Source organism: Triticum aestivum, chromosome 3D (genome assembly GCF_018294505.1).
Source record: "Triticum aestivum cultivar Chinese Spring chromosome 3D, IWGSC CS RefSeq v2.1, whole genome shotgun sequence".
NCBI lineage: Eukaryota > Viridiplantae > Streptophyta > Magnoliopsida > Poales > Poaceae > Triticum > Triticum aestivum.
The window spans coordinates 317,567,965-317,583,299 of NC_057802.1; the positions used below are offsets into that span (position 1 = coordinate 317,567,965).

Genomic DNA, 15,335 nt, shown 5'->3' on the forward strand with positions numbered 1-15,335 from the left:
ACTTCATTCGACGCACTCTGATCCAGCATAATCCGGTAAGCCTGTGCATCCAATGCGGCCCGCTCCGCGGCCATCCTGGTATCCTTAGCTGTCAAGTCGGCTTTGGCCTGGGTGATCTGATCTTTCACCTTCGCGATTTCCGCATTGTGTGTATCCTGATCCGTCGGGTTAACCTCCGTCATCAGGTTGCCAACGCGTCAAACAAATCAGATAGAACCTGAGCCGGCGGTCGCACAGGGCCTCCTGCCCCGGCCGCTATCGCTGCTACCGATCCGGAAATCATCGCCGCTGCGGTCGAAGAGTGGAGCGCTGGTTGCGTACCGGCCATGAAGATCGCAACCCGGTTTGGCAGATCAAAGGGGTCCGGAATACTGTCGCCATCGGAACAGTCCCCAATCCGGCCATCTTGCAACTGATATAATGACTCGGTCTCTCCGGTCGATGACTCGTTGCCGGAATAAACGACGGTTTCACCACCAGATTCCGATCTATCCTCAGGTTCCCCTCCGTGGATGACTCCCACGAAGGCACGCTTCATGACAGGCTTAACCCGGGCAGGTCTCGCACGCTGAGCCGTTTCGACGAGGTCGGTGCAGGTGTCCGGCTCAGGTCCCGGTTCGCCGATCTTGCCAATGAAAACGTGTATGCCGCCGAAGGGGACCCGGTACCCGTACTCGATTGAGCCGGCCTCGGGGCCCTAGCCTGCATCGTCGATGTAGAGCTTGCCACGACGACTTTTGGTCATCCGGCCCACAGCGTAGCCCTTGAGTCCTTCAAAGCTGCCCTCTAAGAACTCGAAACCATCGTGCGATAGCCCCACGGTGGGCGCCAACTGTCGTGATTTTGTCACGGCAGATGTCCTAAGGAAAGGACTTAGTCGTGGAGCCATCGCGCGGGTTAGCTTAAAGGGGTTAAAGCGGACAAGGGACGCAGAGAGTTTATACTGGTTCGGCCTCTTGCGGTGAAGGTAAAAGCCTAATCCAGTTGTTGTGGAATTGCTAGGGTTTCGATGACCAGGGAGCGAATACGCTTTGCCTGAGTCTCGAGTTGTTGTCTGTTGTCCTTGAACCGCCGCCGGGTCGTCCCCTTATATACATGAGTTGACGTCCATCGGTTTACAGAATCCCGATGCCGGCTCATAAACGTGTCCGGCTCGGTCTCTGCTCTTTCTATCTTACAACACAAGTTTACGTATCAATGCCGGTTTATGTCTACAGGCCTTAAACCGGCTTTGGGCCCTGGGCCTTCATACAGCGTCACCGTCTGTCTTCATGGGCTTCAGATATAGTGAACTATCATGGGGTTAACCCGGCCTCTCCTGGCCGGTTTACACCCAGTGGCAATATCCCAAACACTTTGGGTCCAGTCCACAAGGCATACACATAACGTTTCTTAGCAAGTCTTTTTTTTGCAAATGTTTTTCTTAATAATTTGCGAATGTTTCTTAGCAAGTCTTCATTTCAAAATCACGACGGAAGAGCCGTGGAGAGACAATTCCGGTACCAACGTAGGCAAAGCTGCACAAGAAACATTTCACGTGAGCAATTCGGGTCCTCACGTGCGCCGCTGCCATTTGCTCACAGTCACAGCCTGATCCGCGAAGGCACGGCGGCGGCCGCACGAGCGTGGGGGGTCACAGGGTACCACATTTGCCGGGCCACGCGTCGTTTCAGCAGTGGTCGCAGCCAGGAAGGAGGAGCAAAGGATCAAGCGCCGTCCACGCGCGAAACCCCACCAACTCTATGACGCCCAGCACCAAATCGACCTCACTTACCACTGGGGCGCTGCCCGCGTGCTGCGCGCTGACCCGCGGCTGTCAGTGACGGAAAGGGGCAGCGGGTAGACATGGCCGGGTGGTTGGGTAAAGCAGGACTAATTGTTGTAAATTAAACGGGTGGACTCCGCTAGGCATGATGAGCTACCGATCCTTGCCGTCCACGTGTACCCATGGGCCCCGAGTCCCGCGCACACCACCACCATGTACTCGCACATGTATGCATGACACACGGGCCCCAACGTAGCCGGGCTCACCTGTCAGGGAGTACGGCCAAACATGCTAACGGAGGAACGATCGTTGAGAGGAAAGGGCGCCGCAACTCACCCCGAAATCGCGAGACCAACCCGAAACCATCTTCTCTGGGTCGCATTTCGGTGGGGTCGGCGAACCATGCCCCACATGGCAGCCAGAGTGGTGGAAGAGACCGGTGGTTTGGCCTGCCGAACGCGGATCGGTCGTATAGATTATGTGGTGCGGGATTAGCGAGCGATCGAGCTGTCCCCTACCTGTGTTGCTCTCCCTCTCCCTCCCTCTCCCCCTCTCTCTCTCTCTTGCGCGCTTGCTTGCTTCCCTTCTCCGTGTGAGCGAGGCCACCAGCGGAGGAGGGCTGTGCTGAAGAAGGCTGCGCCAGCGAGAGCTTGGTGACTGGGTACGTATCTCCCCTGCTCGTCGAGCTCCAAGCTTGAATTTCTCTCTCTTTTTTCCAATAGTATTCTTTCGTTCTCTGACTTTTATTTTCCGTGTGATTGCTGCGGATTTTGGTTACTAATTGAGTTGTTTGGGTTGGGGAGGGGGGCCGGGGTCAAACTTGAGGTATTTGTAGTATTTTGATACTAGTATTTAGGTTGCTTCAGCTTGCTGTTGGCTGTTGGGCGTATGGTGTGATTTGTGAATTCTGGCCCGGAAGATGATTTTGTGAGTTCAAGCTTCGGTGTGATTACATATCTCCTGCTCCGAATTTTCTGCCAAAATAACATGGATCATGGCGGGAGCTTTGTACCGGGAAAGTGTGCATCTCAAATGTCTAGAAATGAAGTTGGTGTTTGTTTGTTTGCGAGGTGGGATTAAATCTGTGGAGATATCAGTTTATCGGAGGCTGCTTGATTGTTGAATTCACTTGCCATATGACTACTACAGTATATTTTCTAAATAGCCTTCAGCTAGAGAACTATATAGGCGCAGCTTCGATGATAAAAGATTCATCATAAGAATTTGTTAAAAAAATGGACGCTCTTAATTTCTCGAGAACTACTAAAGTACTGTATTCTTTTTTCCACTACACTAGCCTTTAGATTTTTTTTTACTGCCAATACTTTTCTCCACTAATGTATTGAGTGATATCAAATGTCTCAACAGTTGGCCTTTTCCTACCTACTGGACCTGCAGTACTTTGAACATGCTTTTTGCATATCACTGCATTAAGGATGAATAAAATGTTAAGCACCGACTGTTTAGGGACGCAGGAGTTTCATACATTCCACAAAACCACTGAAATACTGGAAGACTCGCAATCTGAAGAGATTACATTCCGCGAAACAGCGCTGGGGTCAACGCTAGTAGATCATCAAAATGGTAAAGTCTGCTTAATTTTGATTCCGATCTACTTGGTTAGACTCGTTTTGATCTTTTCTCTCTCTCACTGAATTCTGGATTTTCTGCTTGGAATACACCTGCACTGTGGCTGCACTAGAGAAGTAGTGACTCTTTCAGAACATAAACTTCCTTGAATTATATAATCCTCAGGAATGTGTTATACTGCTTTACTGTTATACTACATTGCTTTAAAAATAGTAAATGTGTTGAATTGCAGGTGACTGAACATCAGTCTGGATATCTGGATTAATGTAATATAGGTATATTAGATAATACGAAATCGGAAGGTAGTTTTTGTTCCTTGTTGTACTTTTATACTGCTATTTATACTGCATGAGTGTATCTAGCATTAACCTCTTTATACTCTGGCTGCTAAACAATAAACACTACTGCTAAGTTCCAAGTCTATGTAGCAAACCTTCTGTAGAAATGAAATACTGCAAGCGATAAGAGGTTGTTGCTTATGTTGTGTGGTTAGCTCAAAGATAAGAATGTTCATATATATGTCCGTCTCTCCCCAGCATCAAGTTGTCAAATTTACCTTCTGTTTTAGAAAGCCCAGATATTTCACCGCTCTATAATTAGGATATGCATATGATGTTATTAATACCATTAATTAGTTGCATATGGATGTACGGTTCTCTCAAAGACGACAGTGAGTTCATAGTTGCGATTTAATTTATTTATTTATTGCAGTTCTCTCTACTGCCGAAGTGTTGCAATTTAATTTATTTTTGTTTGCAGTCCACTCTACTGCCGCAGTATCAGCAGGAGACACTGGAATGGCTGAAGTCAACTTGTTGCATGGTGAATCTGACACATCAGCTACCGGTTTACTGCCAGTGTCATTCTTGTCATGCAGTCCTAGATCTATGGTGATTAATCTTCTAATTCGTTTAATAAAATTTAATTCCTGATAAAAAAAACATACTTCTGTTTCTGGTCTCTGATAAGAAAATCACATATCATAACTTACCATTATTTGGTTGATTTCCTCTATTTCTCAGAAGCAAGTGCGTACTTAGGTTCATATCTTCTTTTAGATAATGCATAGACTCATATCTGGCATTGTGGTCCTATTGAAAAAGTATGCCGATCTAGGACTCATGCCAGTTGTAAGGATTATCAGCTAATTGCCACAGCGGTTGGTTTTACATCTTGTAGCAACTTTACTCAAGAACTATATTTGGAATTTATGTGTTAGTTTTACTTTGGAATTAGATGACTCTTCATTGTTCTTTTTACCTTCATGTTAATAAGTACTCCCTCCGTTTCTAAATATAAGCCCTTTTAGAGATTTCAATACGGATGTATATAGACACATTTTAGAGTGTAGATTCACTCATTTTGCTCCATATATAGTCCACGTTGGAATCTCTAAAAAGGTTTATATTTAGGAACGGAGGGAATAATATCTTATTCCTTTGCTTAATAGTCATTACTACATACACTTGTCACAAGTTAAATACTAAATAATGTTGAGCTGATAAAAAAACAATATATTTTCTGCTTATGTTACATTGGGAAATCAAGAATGTGGCGGGCTAAATTTTTTAAAGCCAATTATATGTTTGGAAGTATAAATTAAGGAACTATGAACCTGTAACATTGGTTGAAGTGATGAAACCATAACAGTTCCGTGACTGGGGCTGGAAATAACAAACCCATTCTCCTTCGCTGTGGTTGTTTTCTGCAATCCGCTTAGACACTAGGAGCTATCTCAGTTTAAGTTACTTAGACAATGATTATCAGCTGCCTTTGTAAAATCTAACAGAACGATTCCATCTTTGCTTTATTTATCCATTTCATCAGCCTAGAAGCACTGCTACGTATGTCAAGTTATGAATTCTGCAGTATGGATTATTCAACTAATACTTAATATTTGTAGGTTCCAATATCAGTTCCGTCATCATCTGGCCTTGAAGCTATCCTGACACCTAATCCAATGTACAGTGATGTTCAGTTGAAAGAAGTGAACTACAATGCTACAGGTAATATGGCTTGACTTTCAACTCTTCCAATGTTTTAAGTCGCTGACTTACTGTAGTATTTTAATTTTAGGCTTCATATCTTCAGCCTTTCCAGTGTTGTATTGGACTATATGTTGCTCAAGTATACGCATTTAGCTGCTTGCCTTTATCATGTTATCCAGTTCTTTATCTTACTATGTGGTATCTGAATGTGCTGATCTTCTCCCTATTCTGTCATTGCAGCAATGGACGAAAGCACCGAGTTCCTTCAGCTGATTCTTAGTGGCAATGATGAAGGCTACAATACTACAAGCGAACTGCAAGTTTGGGATGTTCTGGATTTCTACTTCTCAGAAAGTTTTTCTGATGTACAATTTGATAGCATAATGGGTTTTACAAGTGACGTCAGTACTTCCTCTCATGATTATATGATGAATATTGTTGACTTGGTAGAGCGGCCTGTGGCACTCCTGTCTCTCAATGAGACAGAGGAACCAAATAATGCAACCAATAAGGCTCCAGTCGATCACAGTACAATGGACCCTGATGACACATCCTTGTACCTTCAAATGAAACCACCAGATTCAGAAACCGAAAGTACTTCTGCCTCTCAGGATGTGATAGGAATTGAGTATGGTGATGAAAAGCTTCATTCTAGAGGTCTGCCTGATTTAATGGATGTTGACTCATCCAATCGTCTGCGAAAATCACCAGTGAGAACAAAGCATGTCACTCTTGTGCTTGATTTGGATGGTAAGCAGGCAATGTATTCACATCATTCAGTTATACTTCTGAAGTTTTCTTTCTTCTAGTAATTGTGACTTAAGCATGCTGCCATCCTGTCTGCTCAGGGATTTATAAGGTAAGTTTATAGATATTTTAGGAAGCAAAGTTCATAAATCTTCAGACTACATCGGCTGGAATTAAACCGCAAGAAAATTGATGATCAACTATTAAGGGGATTTGATTATGCTCTCCTACGATTAGGATTGTTTGAATCAATCCCTGCAAGCCCCATCAATATGTTGGATAAAATGGATCCAAATTTCTGTTTCCTTTGAAATCTTTGATCATCCAGTTCACTGTGAATGGTTTTCTTTTCCTTTGTGGTGTCACAAATTTTCAGTTTTTCATTTTAGGTCATGCATTGGCGCATTATCTTCAGCATTGCAAAATTCAGTTGTGATGTCAACATTCTTACTACGATTGCTAATTTTTTAAGATGGTTTACTCATTTTCATATGCAGAGACTCTTGTCCATTCAACATTGGATCACTGTGATATATCTGATTTCAGCATTCAAGTTTTCTTCAATATGAAAGACCATACAGTCCATGTGAGACAAAGGCCCCACCTGAAGATGTTCCTTGAGAAGGTAGCTCAGATGTTTGAGCTTGTCATTTTCACAGCTAGTCAGAGAATCTATGCTGAGCAGATAATAGATAGGCTTGACCCTGATGGGAAATTGATCTCGCAGCGAATATATCGTGAGTCATGTATATTCTCTGATGGCAGCTATACAAAAGACCTGACAATTCTGGGAGTCCACTTGGCAAAAGTTGCTATAATTGACAATACGCCACAGGTAACATTCCTTCCAAAATACTCCATGTTTTATCTCCACAGGCAGATATGTTTCTCCTTTGTAAACGTTGGCTAAAGGGGGAAGGATCCCTCCTTAACTGTCCACTGTATAGAAGTGCGAGCTCTCCGCGAATTAGCGCGGATAGCACCATACAGTGCAGCTGGGCGGGTTCAGCACCTTTGAACTCCAGACGGGAGCTAGCGCCCAGTTCTCAGTGTTTCTCCTCTTTGTTTGTAATTTTCAATCTTAGTAGCTATATTTTCTAGGCATGTGACCTGCAGGTATCTAGTTGCTTCCTTTTGAATCAAATGAAAACTTTTAACAGCTAGAGTCGCACTCTTCATGAGGGCTTCACAACTCCTGAACACTCTTATGGATGCATTATATTATAGCTGAAACCTCTCTTGTTTCAGGTTTTCCAGTTGCAAGTCGATAATGGTATCCCGATAAAAAGCTGGTTTGATGACCCCGCGGACCAGGAACTGGTTGAGTTACTCCCGTTCCTCGAGACCCTTGTTGATGCAGAGGACGTAAGGCCACTAATCTCAAAGACTTTTCATGGCACAGTCCAGCAGGATTAGACTTAAGATGCATCATTATCATGCACTGAGCCTGAGCCTGCCACTGTGTCAGCGAACTCCATCTTGGGAAATTAGGTATAGGATCAGCATTCACCATTTATGTTATGTTGGCTGTTACAGATAGCAAGCATAAACTGCATGTCGCCATGGCTTGTATACGTAGTATTGCTCGGGTTTTCTGTGTGGCAGGTCTGTGTACATAAATTATAGTATTGAATAAAGTGATCTGAATCCAGTTTTTGCTCAAAGGGACCTCTCAAGCAGCACAGAGTAGCTGACTATGCCTGAAGCTTTCACCTACACAAAATTCTCCCTAAATCCCTATCCTGGTTGTAGAACAATCGTAAATTTCCATTTTATTTTTGGAATAGCGCCCAACACGCATGCTTTGGAGTATGTGTGCAGCTAAAAGTGGGATAAGACTGCCTCGCTGTTATTATTTCTTTCTTTAATAGGTTAATTTGATAAATGTCACTTGAATTCTGGCGATTCCAAGAAGTGCTACTGCAATTTGCAAACTTTGAAAAATGCCATTTTCAGTGGCATTTTTCGAAGTCTACATTAGGAATGGAGGGAGTAGATAGAAAACCAATCTCCATGCCCTTGTGAAGCGTTCTCTTCACCGCCATCAAAATGCTTCCTAGCAAAGGGGCAGCGAGCTAAGACTAGGGACTGTACTCTTGGCGACGAAAACTCAGGGTTTGCGCAACATTGCGCTTCAGCAAGCTAAGATGAAATTGCCGTCCCCCCCGCGTTTGCCGTTTTTAAAACCAGAAGCCACTGATTCGACTACGTGGTGGCAATTATCACCTGCACCAAAAGTGTGCTTTATAAGTTTATATATATCTTTCTGAAGTTGCACATTGATGACAAACATCTCTATACAACAGAAAACGGGTTAGCATTCCTTCCTTTCCCTTGTGTCTCCTCGCCCTAGAAAAAGTAACCGGCGCCTAAATAGCTCAGATTACAAGCCACTGGACTGACTACCCACCCCCATCCAGTGTGCACACAGGCAGATACAACAAGCTGATGGCCCGAAACAGAACGAAGAGCTTCACACGCTTCCAGATCAGACAGCACACATAAGCATCAAACCCTGGGCTGCCCTGCCCTGCGCTGTAAACCTTGCGGGAACCCCACCCAAGCTTGATCCGCCACTTTGTTTCTCGCTGTTTCGTTGGCCACCAGCCGCACTCCAGGAAGGCATGTCGGATGCGCCTGACTGGCCACTAATACATCTGCGACATACCGTAGGGAACAACGCCGACCTTCCTGTGAGCACTTGCCGCCACTCCTGTTGTAGTTGGAGCCATGCCATTAAGGGATCTCGAGTATAGGTTTGATTCCGCTGATAGCCTATCAGAAGAACCCCTTTTCGGCCCTGCTGACTGATGGAAGGGAGGTGCTCTCATGTCCAGAGCAACATCAGGCACAGTTGAACTGTTTGCGCAAGCATAAGCCTGCTGGTGCAGCGTATACATTTCGGCCTGCGATGGCTCGGAGCAAGCTGACTTTGCCGGTGTCTGATAATAACCGTATATTTGCGGGATTTGCTGTTGGGGAGGATAACCTGAGCTCATTGCTGCCACTCTTCGTGGGTCATATGTATCCTTCATGCCAACATTTTCGTAAGGCAGAACTGGACCAACAACCCTTCCTGGTCTTGCTGTATAATTGACAAGCATTATATGATTAGATTAAAACTAGTACCAGCTAAGCACGTATATCAAACATGGACTAGAAAGCACCTGTTGGCACTCTTTGTGGAGCCTGTGAGGTTCTCTGGACATTGCCAGAATATTTTTCTGAATCTCGATGATTTTTATAAGACTCGTCAGGCGAAGGCTTATCCCTTGATGGGCCAATACGGGGTTGTTCCTTGCCATGAATTGGAGCTGAGTGAACAATAGTAGACCTGTAAAAACGTTAACAGATGTTTCATGAATCAATTCGCAAGAACTAAATGTCCAGCCAGGTAGACTGCAAGAGAATCAGTAAATCCTGCATCAATGTGCACTAATCAACTATCAGGTTGTGAGAGCTGAGATTCCGAATATGAAGTGTGTATCATCTCCTGGCATGTCAATTTGGCCAACCAGCCTAACAGTACGCAGGAAAGTTGACTTCAATGTTCTACAATCCACATTCAGTTGCATGAACCCAACTCCAACATGGCCCAAATTTTATGCTCGCTATTTGGTCAGGAACTGTTTAGTTAACATTTAGTGGTCATTACGATTTCACTTTATTAACATATTTTGCCATATTTTTATCATTCTTTTAGCAATAATATGGATTTTACAACAGCGGCCGGTCAGCAGCGACGGCTGAACGCTAGTAAGGCCGTGTGGGGCGTCGCGGTGTGCCAGGGATCCCTCCATCGGCCGTTGCTCAGAGGCGGGATGCGAGCATGGCGGTGTAGTCCTAGGTCCTAGCGGCGTGAGGGAGATGGCAGCGTTCGGTTCGACTGTTCATGGCATGCAGGCGTGATGTGTGTGGCTGCATGCGCCCTAGTCTCAACGAGATGCCAAAATGCATCTCACAGCAGGCCTTGGGCCATGACTATTACTTGGCCTAAACCCTACAAGGTGCTTTTCTTCGGATTTTCAGTTAACCGGGACTTAAAACTGAATTTGACTGCACCAGTTCGGTCAGTCAATTCTACAAACTGAATTTTCAGCTGCCAACTGAAAAACCCGATAATTCAGTTTAATTTTTGCCCAGCTCTAGCTACATACATTGAAGTCCAAAATGTTATTCATTATGTCACGTCAACATTGGCTCATTTCACCTTCTTGTGAAAGCATATTAAGACAACATTGTCATCGGAGTTAAAGTGTGGCCAATGTCGGTGTTCCAAAGTTCCAAACTGAAGCCAAAAATGCCATTCATTGTGTCATATTAGCATAGGTTTGTTTCACCTTCTTGTCAAGCCATATGAAGACAACATTATTATTAGACGAGGTGAAGTGTGACAAATGACGGTGTGCCTAAGTTCCAAACTGTGACCCTGACCAATCTATTAAGCTCTGATGTGTGCCTTTTAGCTGTTTTGAACTCCTGCCGCTAATATAATAAAAGGTAGAGAAAGAAATATCATGGAACAATGAAAGGTTACCTAGGAAGAGAGGTGTGCTTTCTATCCATTGGAACTACAGGGCCGTTCTCACTATTTTCTTCAAGATGAGCAAACTGCTTCCTAAATTGATCAACAGCACTGCATAAACACAGGTAGAGAGTGTCCTAGTCAGTAGACTGTGAAGAGATACAATGAAAACAAAGGTCAAAGCATGAGCAAAAGCACCATCTAATTCCAAAGATATTATTGCTCAGACCTTGGGTATAGAAAGGTTGTCCTTTCAGTTCCATTGGTGTAGTCTTTGAGCAACTGTGGATGGTATTCCAATATCTCACGAAATATAAGCTCCCTTATGTCTTCTTTTGTCACTCTTCTACGCTCAAACTCAAACTCCATTTTTGTGATTGGTTGGCAGGATGGTTCTCTCTCAACCTTGGCAAGCCCTTTAAAGTACGGATGAGACAATGCCTGACAGAAATCACAAGTTTCCAAATAATGTCACTTTATGCACCTCAATAACTCAAAAGTACAAGACACTCTGCTGCCAGCATAAGCAGGGCTGTAAAAACACTACCAATGTACCTCTTCAGCAGTTGGGCGGTCCTTTGGATCGAACGCTAAAAGCCTTTGCAACAGGTCTAAGGCCAAAGGATCTGCATTGGGAAATTTATGCGAAAACGAAATCAGCTCTTTCTTTCTCATGCTGCTCAGATACCTCCTTGCTTTCTCATTCCGGACCTGGAAAGGAAGAACCTATTAATGTCAATTGGATAACCGACCAAATAGACTATAGAAGGATTCCCAAATAAAACCAGCACTATACCCGAGAGATTGTATCCATAGATGGTGTGCCCAGAAGATCAGTCATCAGATCTAACTGATGTACAACATTTTTACCAGGAAACAAAGGTTTTCCTGTCAAGACCTCAGCAAAGATGCATCCGATGCTCCAGACATCAATGGCGGGTGTATACTGCAATTTTGTTAACAGAGCATTTATGTTAGAGAAAAACATGCATGAGTAACAAGTCACTGTTTATCAGTATCGCATCATGATAATGTTCATTGAGAATAATCAAATATAACAATGCCTGAGATGCTTTCGCAAGTCTTAACACAAATATAACTCATATGATTTTTAACAGCTCCTACCGAGAACGATACGAGGTCAAGATTCTATGTAGCATAGATTTACATAGAAATGGAGTAACTTCATGTTTGAGCACTCAATGCATGATCAACAATGCAATAAGGAAACAACAAACGTATGATTATGACAGTGGGGAAAGTCAAAGTGATGGTTTGCAGATTACATTAGCTTTTCACACAGAAGCAGAGCTTGTTCCAATAGAAGGTGCTGTGCTCCCATAAAATGTTCTATAAGATCTGTGGGGAAAATGAGGTTTCATGCCACAGCATAAATAAGCTTGGAACAAAACTAATGGACCAATCACCGAAGAAGAATGGTTTGTATTAATAGGTCGATTAATGGTAACGAAAGATGCATGGTATGGCAACGCAGCACCATTAGTCTACCGTTATATCAGTCTGTCAGCTCAATGCTTTCACCAAAATTCAACCAAGAGAATGCTAATAATGGAGGGAAGCTTACCTTTGAAAAGAAGGAACCACAGAGCTCTGGAGCTCTATACCATCTTGTCGCAACATAATCCTGTAGTGCAATTGAACAAATAGACATCATGATGATTAGCTCAAATCAAACAAGTCAGAAATGTAAGGATGGAAGGATATAGGTATTCCTTGAACATACCGTCCAAAAGATTGTTGTGGGGGTATCGTTGAATGCAACTCGTGCCAATCCAAAATCACAAATCTTCAGTTTGCAGTTGGAATTTGCCAATATATTCTTTGGCTTTAGGTCCCGGTGATAAACATTAGCTGCAGTTACATATGGCCATAGTATCAGCACTGGGTGCAGGCAGCAAAAGTAGCACGACTGGACATTTTATTTATACAGATTTTGTTCATGGAAAGAACTGTGGAGATGCTCCTTTTTGGTTGACGAAAAGACTACCACCACAAGGGAATACCATTTGAACCAGCAAATATGTAGTTATCAGGAAATTGCGTAATATAAAATCTCTAAATCATGAGGGAACAACACGCACTCTATGAAAGAAAATCTATCCTGGTGGTCACCACCTAATGCCTACAAAGATTAAGATAATTAGCTGTTTTTGAGCATATTTTGAATTCAAGTGATGGGCATATATTTATCACCCCTCTTCTCTACCCAACCAGCATGGCACTAGTTGGTACAGATTGTTTTGCTATGAACTCAATAACTTCAGCTAATCTAATACTCCCTCCGATCCAAAAAAACTGTCGCAGCTTTGAACTAAGGTTAGTTCAACTTTAGTTCAAAGCTGCAACACTTATTTTGGATCAGAGGGAGTATATGTCATATGGAAATTATTTGAATATGCTAGCGATACCGTAGATACGGCACCAACCATAAGCGTTCGGGTTTATTTAGCTAGTATATCTAACTGGAAGGTGGTGACCTGATGCAAGTTCACTAGAGCAAATATACTGTATGGTCCTGCGACATATGATTTCCAGAAAGATATGAAATCTGTATGTTACCTACCAGTGTGAATGTATTTCAGAGCCCGGAGTAATTGGTAAAGAAAGAACTGGTAATGCTCCTTTGTCAAGTCATCATTGGCCTTTATAACCTGGTGGAGATCAGACTCCATGAGCTCAAAAACGACATAAATATCTTTGAAGTCTCTTCTCGATGGAGGTAACATGATATGCTTGATCTCAACAATGTCAGGATGTCTTAAGAGCCTCAGAAGCTTGATCTCACGGAGAATCCGTGCAGCATCAGATATGTGCTCAAAGATATCATGTATCTTTTTTATCGCCACTTTCTCTCCGGTGTGGACATCTATTGCGGAGCACACGACACCGTAGCTGCCCTTTCCAACGATTTCCTGAATCTTGTATCGACTTGCGTCGCCGTACTCCGTAAAAAACTCTGCCTCTGCGGAACTCTGGAAAAGAATTGCAGATATCATGTCAAATACATTTCACAAATCTATCACTGGAAGCTCGTCAGAAGCTCCCGGCGACAAGAAGCTTGAGTGATCAATGGACCATCAGTTTTCGCAATCATATACGTATATACAAACAATTGATGTCACGCTGTCAAGCAAAGCAGAAATGGCACGGTAGGTGGTGGGTCGCAAAAATGATGGCAGATCTCCAGATACTTTTAATGGACGACATGTAAAATAACTAATCAATGGGAAGCTACAACCAGTATTAAGGAATAGATGCCAAATTCAACTGTTGTGCAGGTAGATCAAAGAAATTTTCTTGAGGAGAAAGATCTTGAAGCGTTGGTTGCGAAACTGAAATCGTGACACGCACCACTTGTGAGTCAAGTGCTCGTGCACAGATCGGGAGAACCCCACAAGAAAAGCCAACAGCTTTGCCCACCGACAAGGAAAAGCAACGGCCACAATGTGTTTGCGCGGGCAGACTCTCGAGGTCACAGAATGCGGTCAACTTTTGCATGTGAATTGCGAGCTGGTATAGTAAAGGAGCGCCAAATTACACCTTTTTTCCCAAATATAGAAGGAAGACTGCCGCATAACTCAATGCGATGCGACGGGAGTGCGGAAAATGCATGGGACAAGAAGATGAAAGCGAGAAGGAGCGACATGATCATATAGAGATTCATCAGATTATATAGAGGGAAAAGATCGTGGACGGCTAACGAAAATACTGCCAAAAAATACCTACCCTTGTGGGAATAAAAATAAATTCAAACATCCGGATTGACACGGCACTGAAATGAGAATAGTGATACGGCGGCGGAACGTCAAATCTATGGGAGTGATGCCCAGAACAGAAACAAGAAACTGTGCCGAACAGAAAGGGAAAACGAAGGCTTGAACGGACAGAGACCCCAAACAAGGCAAAGCATTGCCTCGAAATAATAATAATAATAAAAGCAAGGCAAAGGAGCAGCTGAGCTGCATCAATCAGCTCGACTGGAGCGGAATTCACGCACGCAAAAATGCTAGGGATCTCTGGGAAGGAGCCCACCTTCTTGCGCTGATCCTGCTGCATCTCGCCGCTCACCGGATCTCACCCGGAATCTCCTCGGCTCCCCCGTACCGTAAGGGCGGCAACACCAACACCAACACCAAGCCCGCCTCCGAACAGACACGGTCAGACACACGGCATTTGCTGGCGCCGGGCCGGGCCGGCGAGGCCGAAAAGCGCACACGCCGCAGGGCGCCGGCGGGCGGATCGTGAGACGAGGCGAGGCGACGAAGGGAGGGCGGGAAAACTCGGGGGAGACCCTAACCCTAGCGACGGGGCGCCGGGGCAGGGCTAGGGCTCTCTCTCTCTCTCTCTCTCCTGTTCCTCCTCCTCCTCTCCTGGTCTGCGCTCGCGCTCCGGGAGGGAATAAGAGAGGGAGAGAGAGAGAGGACGACGGGTGGAGAGGAGAGGAGGCAGGCAGTGTGTTTGGCTTGTTTTTGTTGCCATGAAATGAAATGAAAGGAATCCTGCTTTGATTTCCGTGCGCGGGCGGACGAGATTGCCCCTCCCCGGTTGGCCGCCTGTCGTGGGTCGCGTGGCCTCGGGGTTGGTTGGAAGCCATTTCTCGCTTCAGGTTTGCTCCTCCTTCGCTGACCCGTTTTTATTTAATGCTGATGCGCCCTGCTGCTTGTATACGGTGGATTTACCGGTGGGCCGTCGGTGACGA

The 15,335-nt window shown here is 44.4% G+C and overlaps 2 protein-coding genes across 16 annotated transcripts; one reads left to right on the top strand and one right to left on the bottom strand.

Annotated features, from left to right (window-relative positions):
• The first annotated feature begins 2,191 nt into the window (after nt 1–2,191).
• Nucleotides 2,192–7,754, top strand: LOC123078623 (CTD small phosphatase-like protein 2). Of its 15 annotated transcripts, none has more exons than XM_044501193.1 (8): nt 2,270–2,426; nt 3,233–3,349; nt 3,588–3,657; nt 4,115–4,245; nt 5,259–5,361; nt 5,584–6,093; nt 6,588–6,925; nt 7,339–7,754. In XM_044501193.1, the coding sequence occupies exons 4-8, from the start codon at nt 4,153–4,155 to the stop codon at nt 7,504–7,506; spliced, it is 1,212 nt and encodes a 403-aa protein (XP_044357128.1). In that variant the 5' UTR covers nt 2,270–2,426; nt 3,233–3,349; nt 3,588–3,657; nt 4,115–4,152; the 3' UTR covers nt 7,507–7,754. The 15 variants fall into 15 exon arrangements, with proteins under 15 accessions (XP_044357124.1, XP_044357136.1, XP_044357127.1 ...); XM_044501196.1 differs by having other exon boundaries at nt 2,273–2,426; nt 3,241–3,349; XM_044501189.1 differs by lacking the exon at nt 3,588–3,657 and having other exon boundaries at nt 2,192–2,426; nt 3,134–3,349.
• A 546-nt stretch (nt 7,755–8,300) lies between these two features.
• On the bottom strand, nt 8,301–15,104 carry LOC123078622 (mitogen-activated protein kinase 10). The gene is made up of 10 exons (XM_044501188.1): nt 14,669–15,104; nt 13,200–13,608; nt 12,360–12,487; nt 12,201–12,260; nt 11,412–11,561; nt 11,171–11,326; nt 10,845–11,056; nt 10,628–10,726; nt 9,258–9,424; nt 8,301–9,175 (listed from the first exon to the last, which is right to left on the bottom strand). Exons 1-10 carry the CDS (start codon nt 14,690–14,692, stop codon nt 8,739–8,741), a joined length of 1,842 nt encoding a protein of 613 aa, XP_044357123.1. The 5' UTR covers nt 14,693–15,104; the 3' UTR covers nt 8,301–8,738.
• Nucleotides 15,105–15,335: the final 231 nt, after the last annotated feature.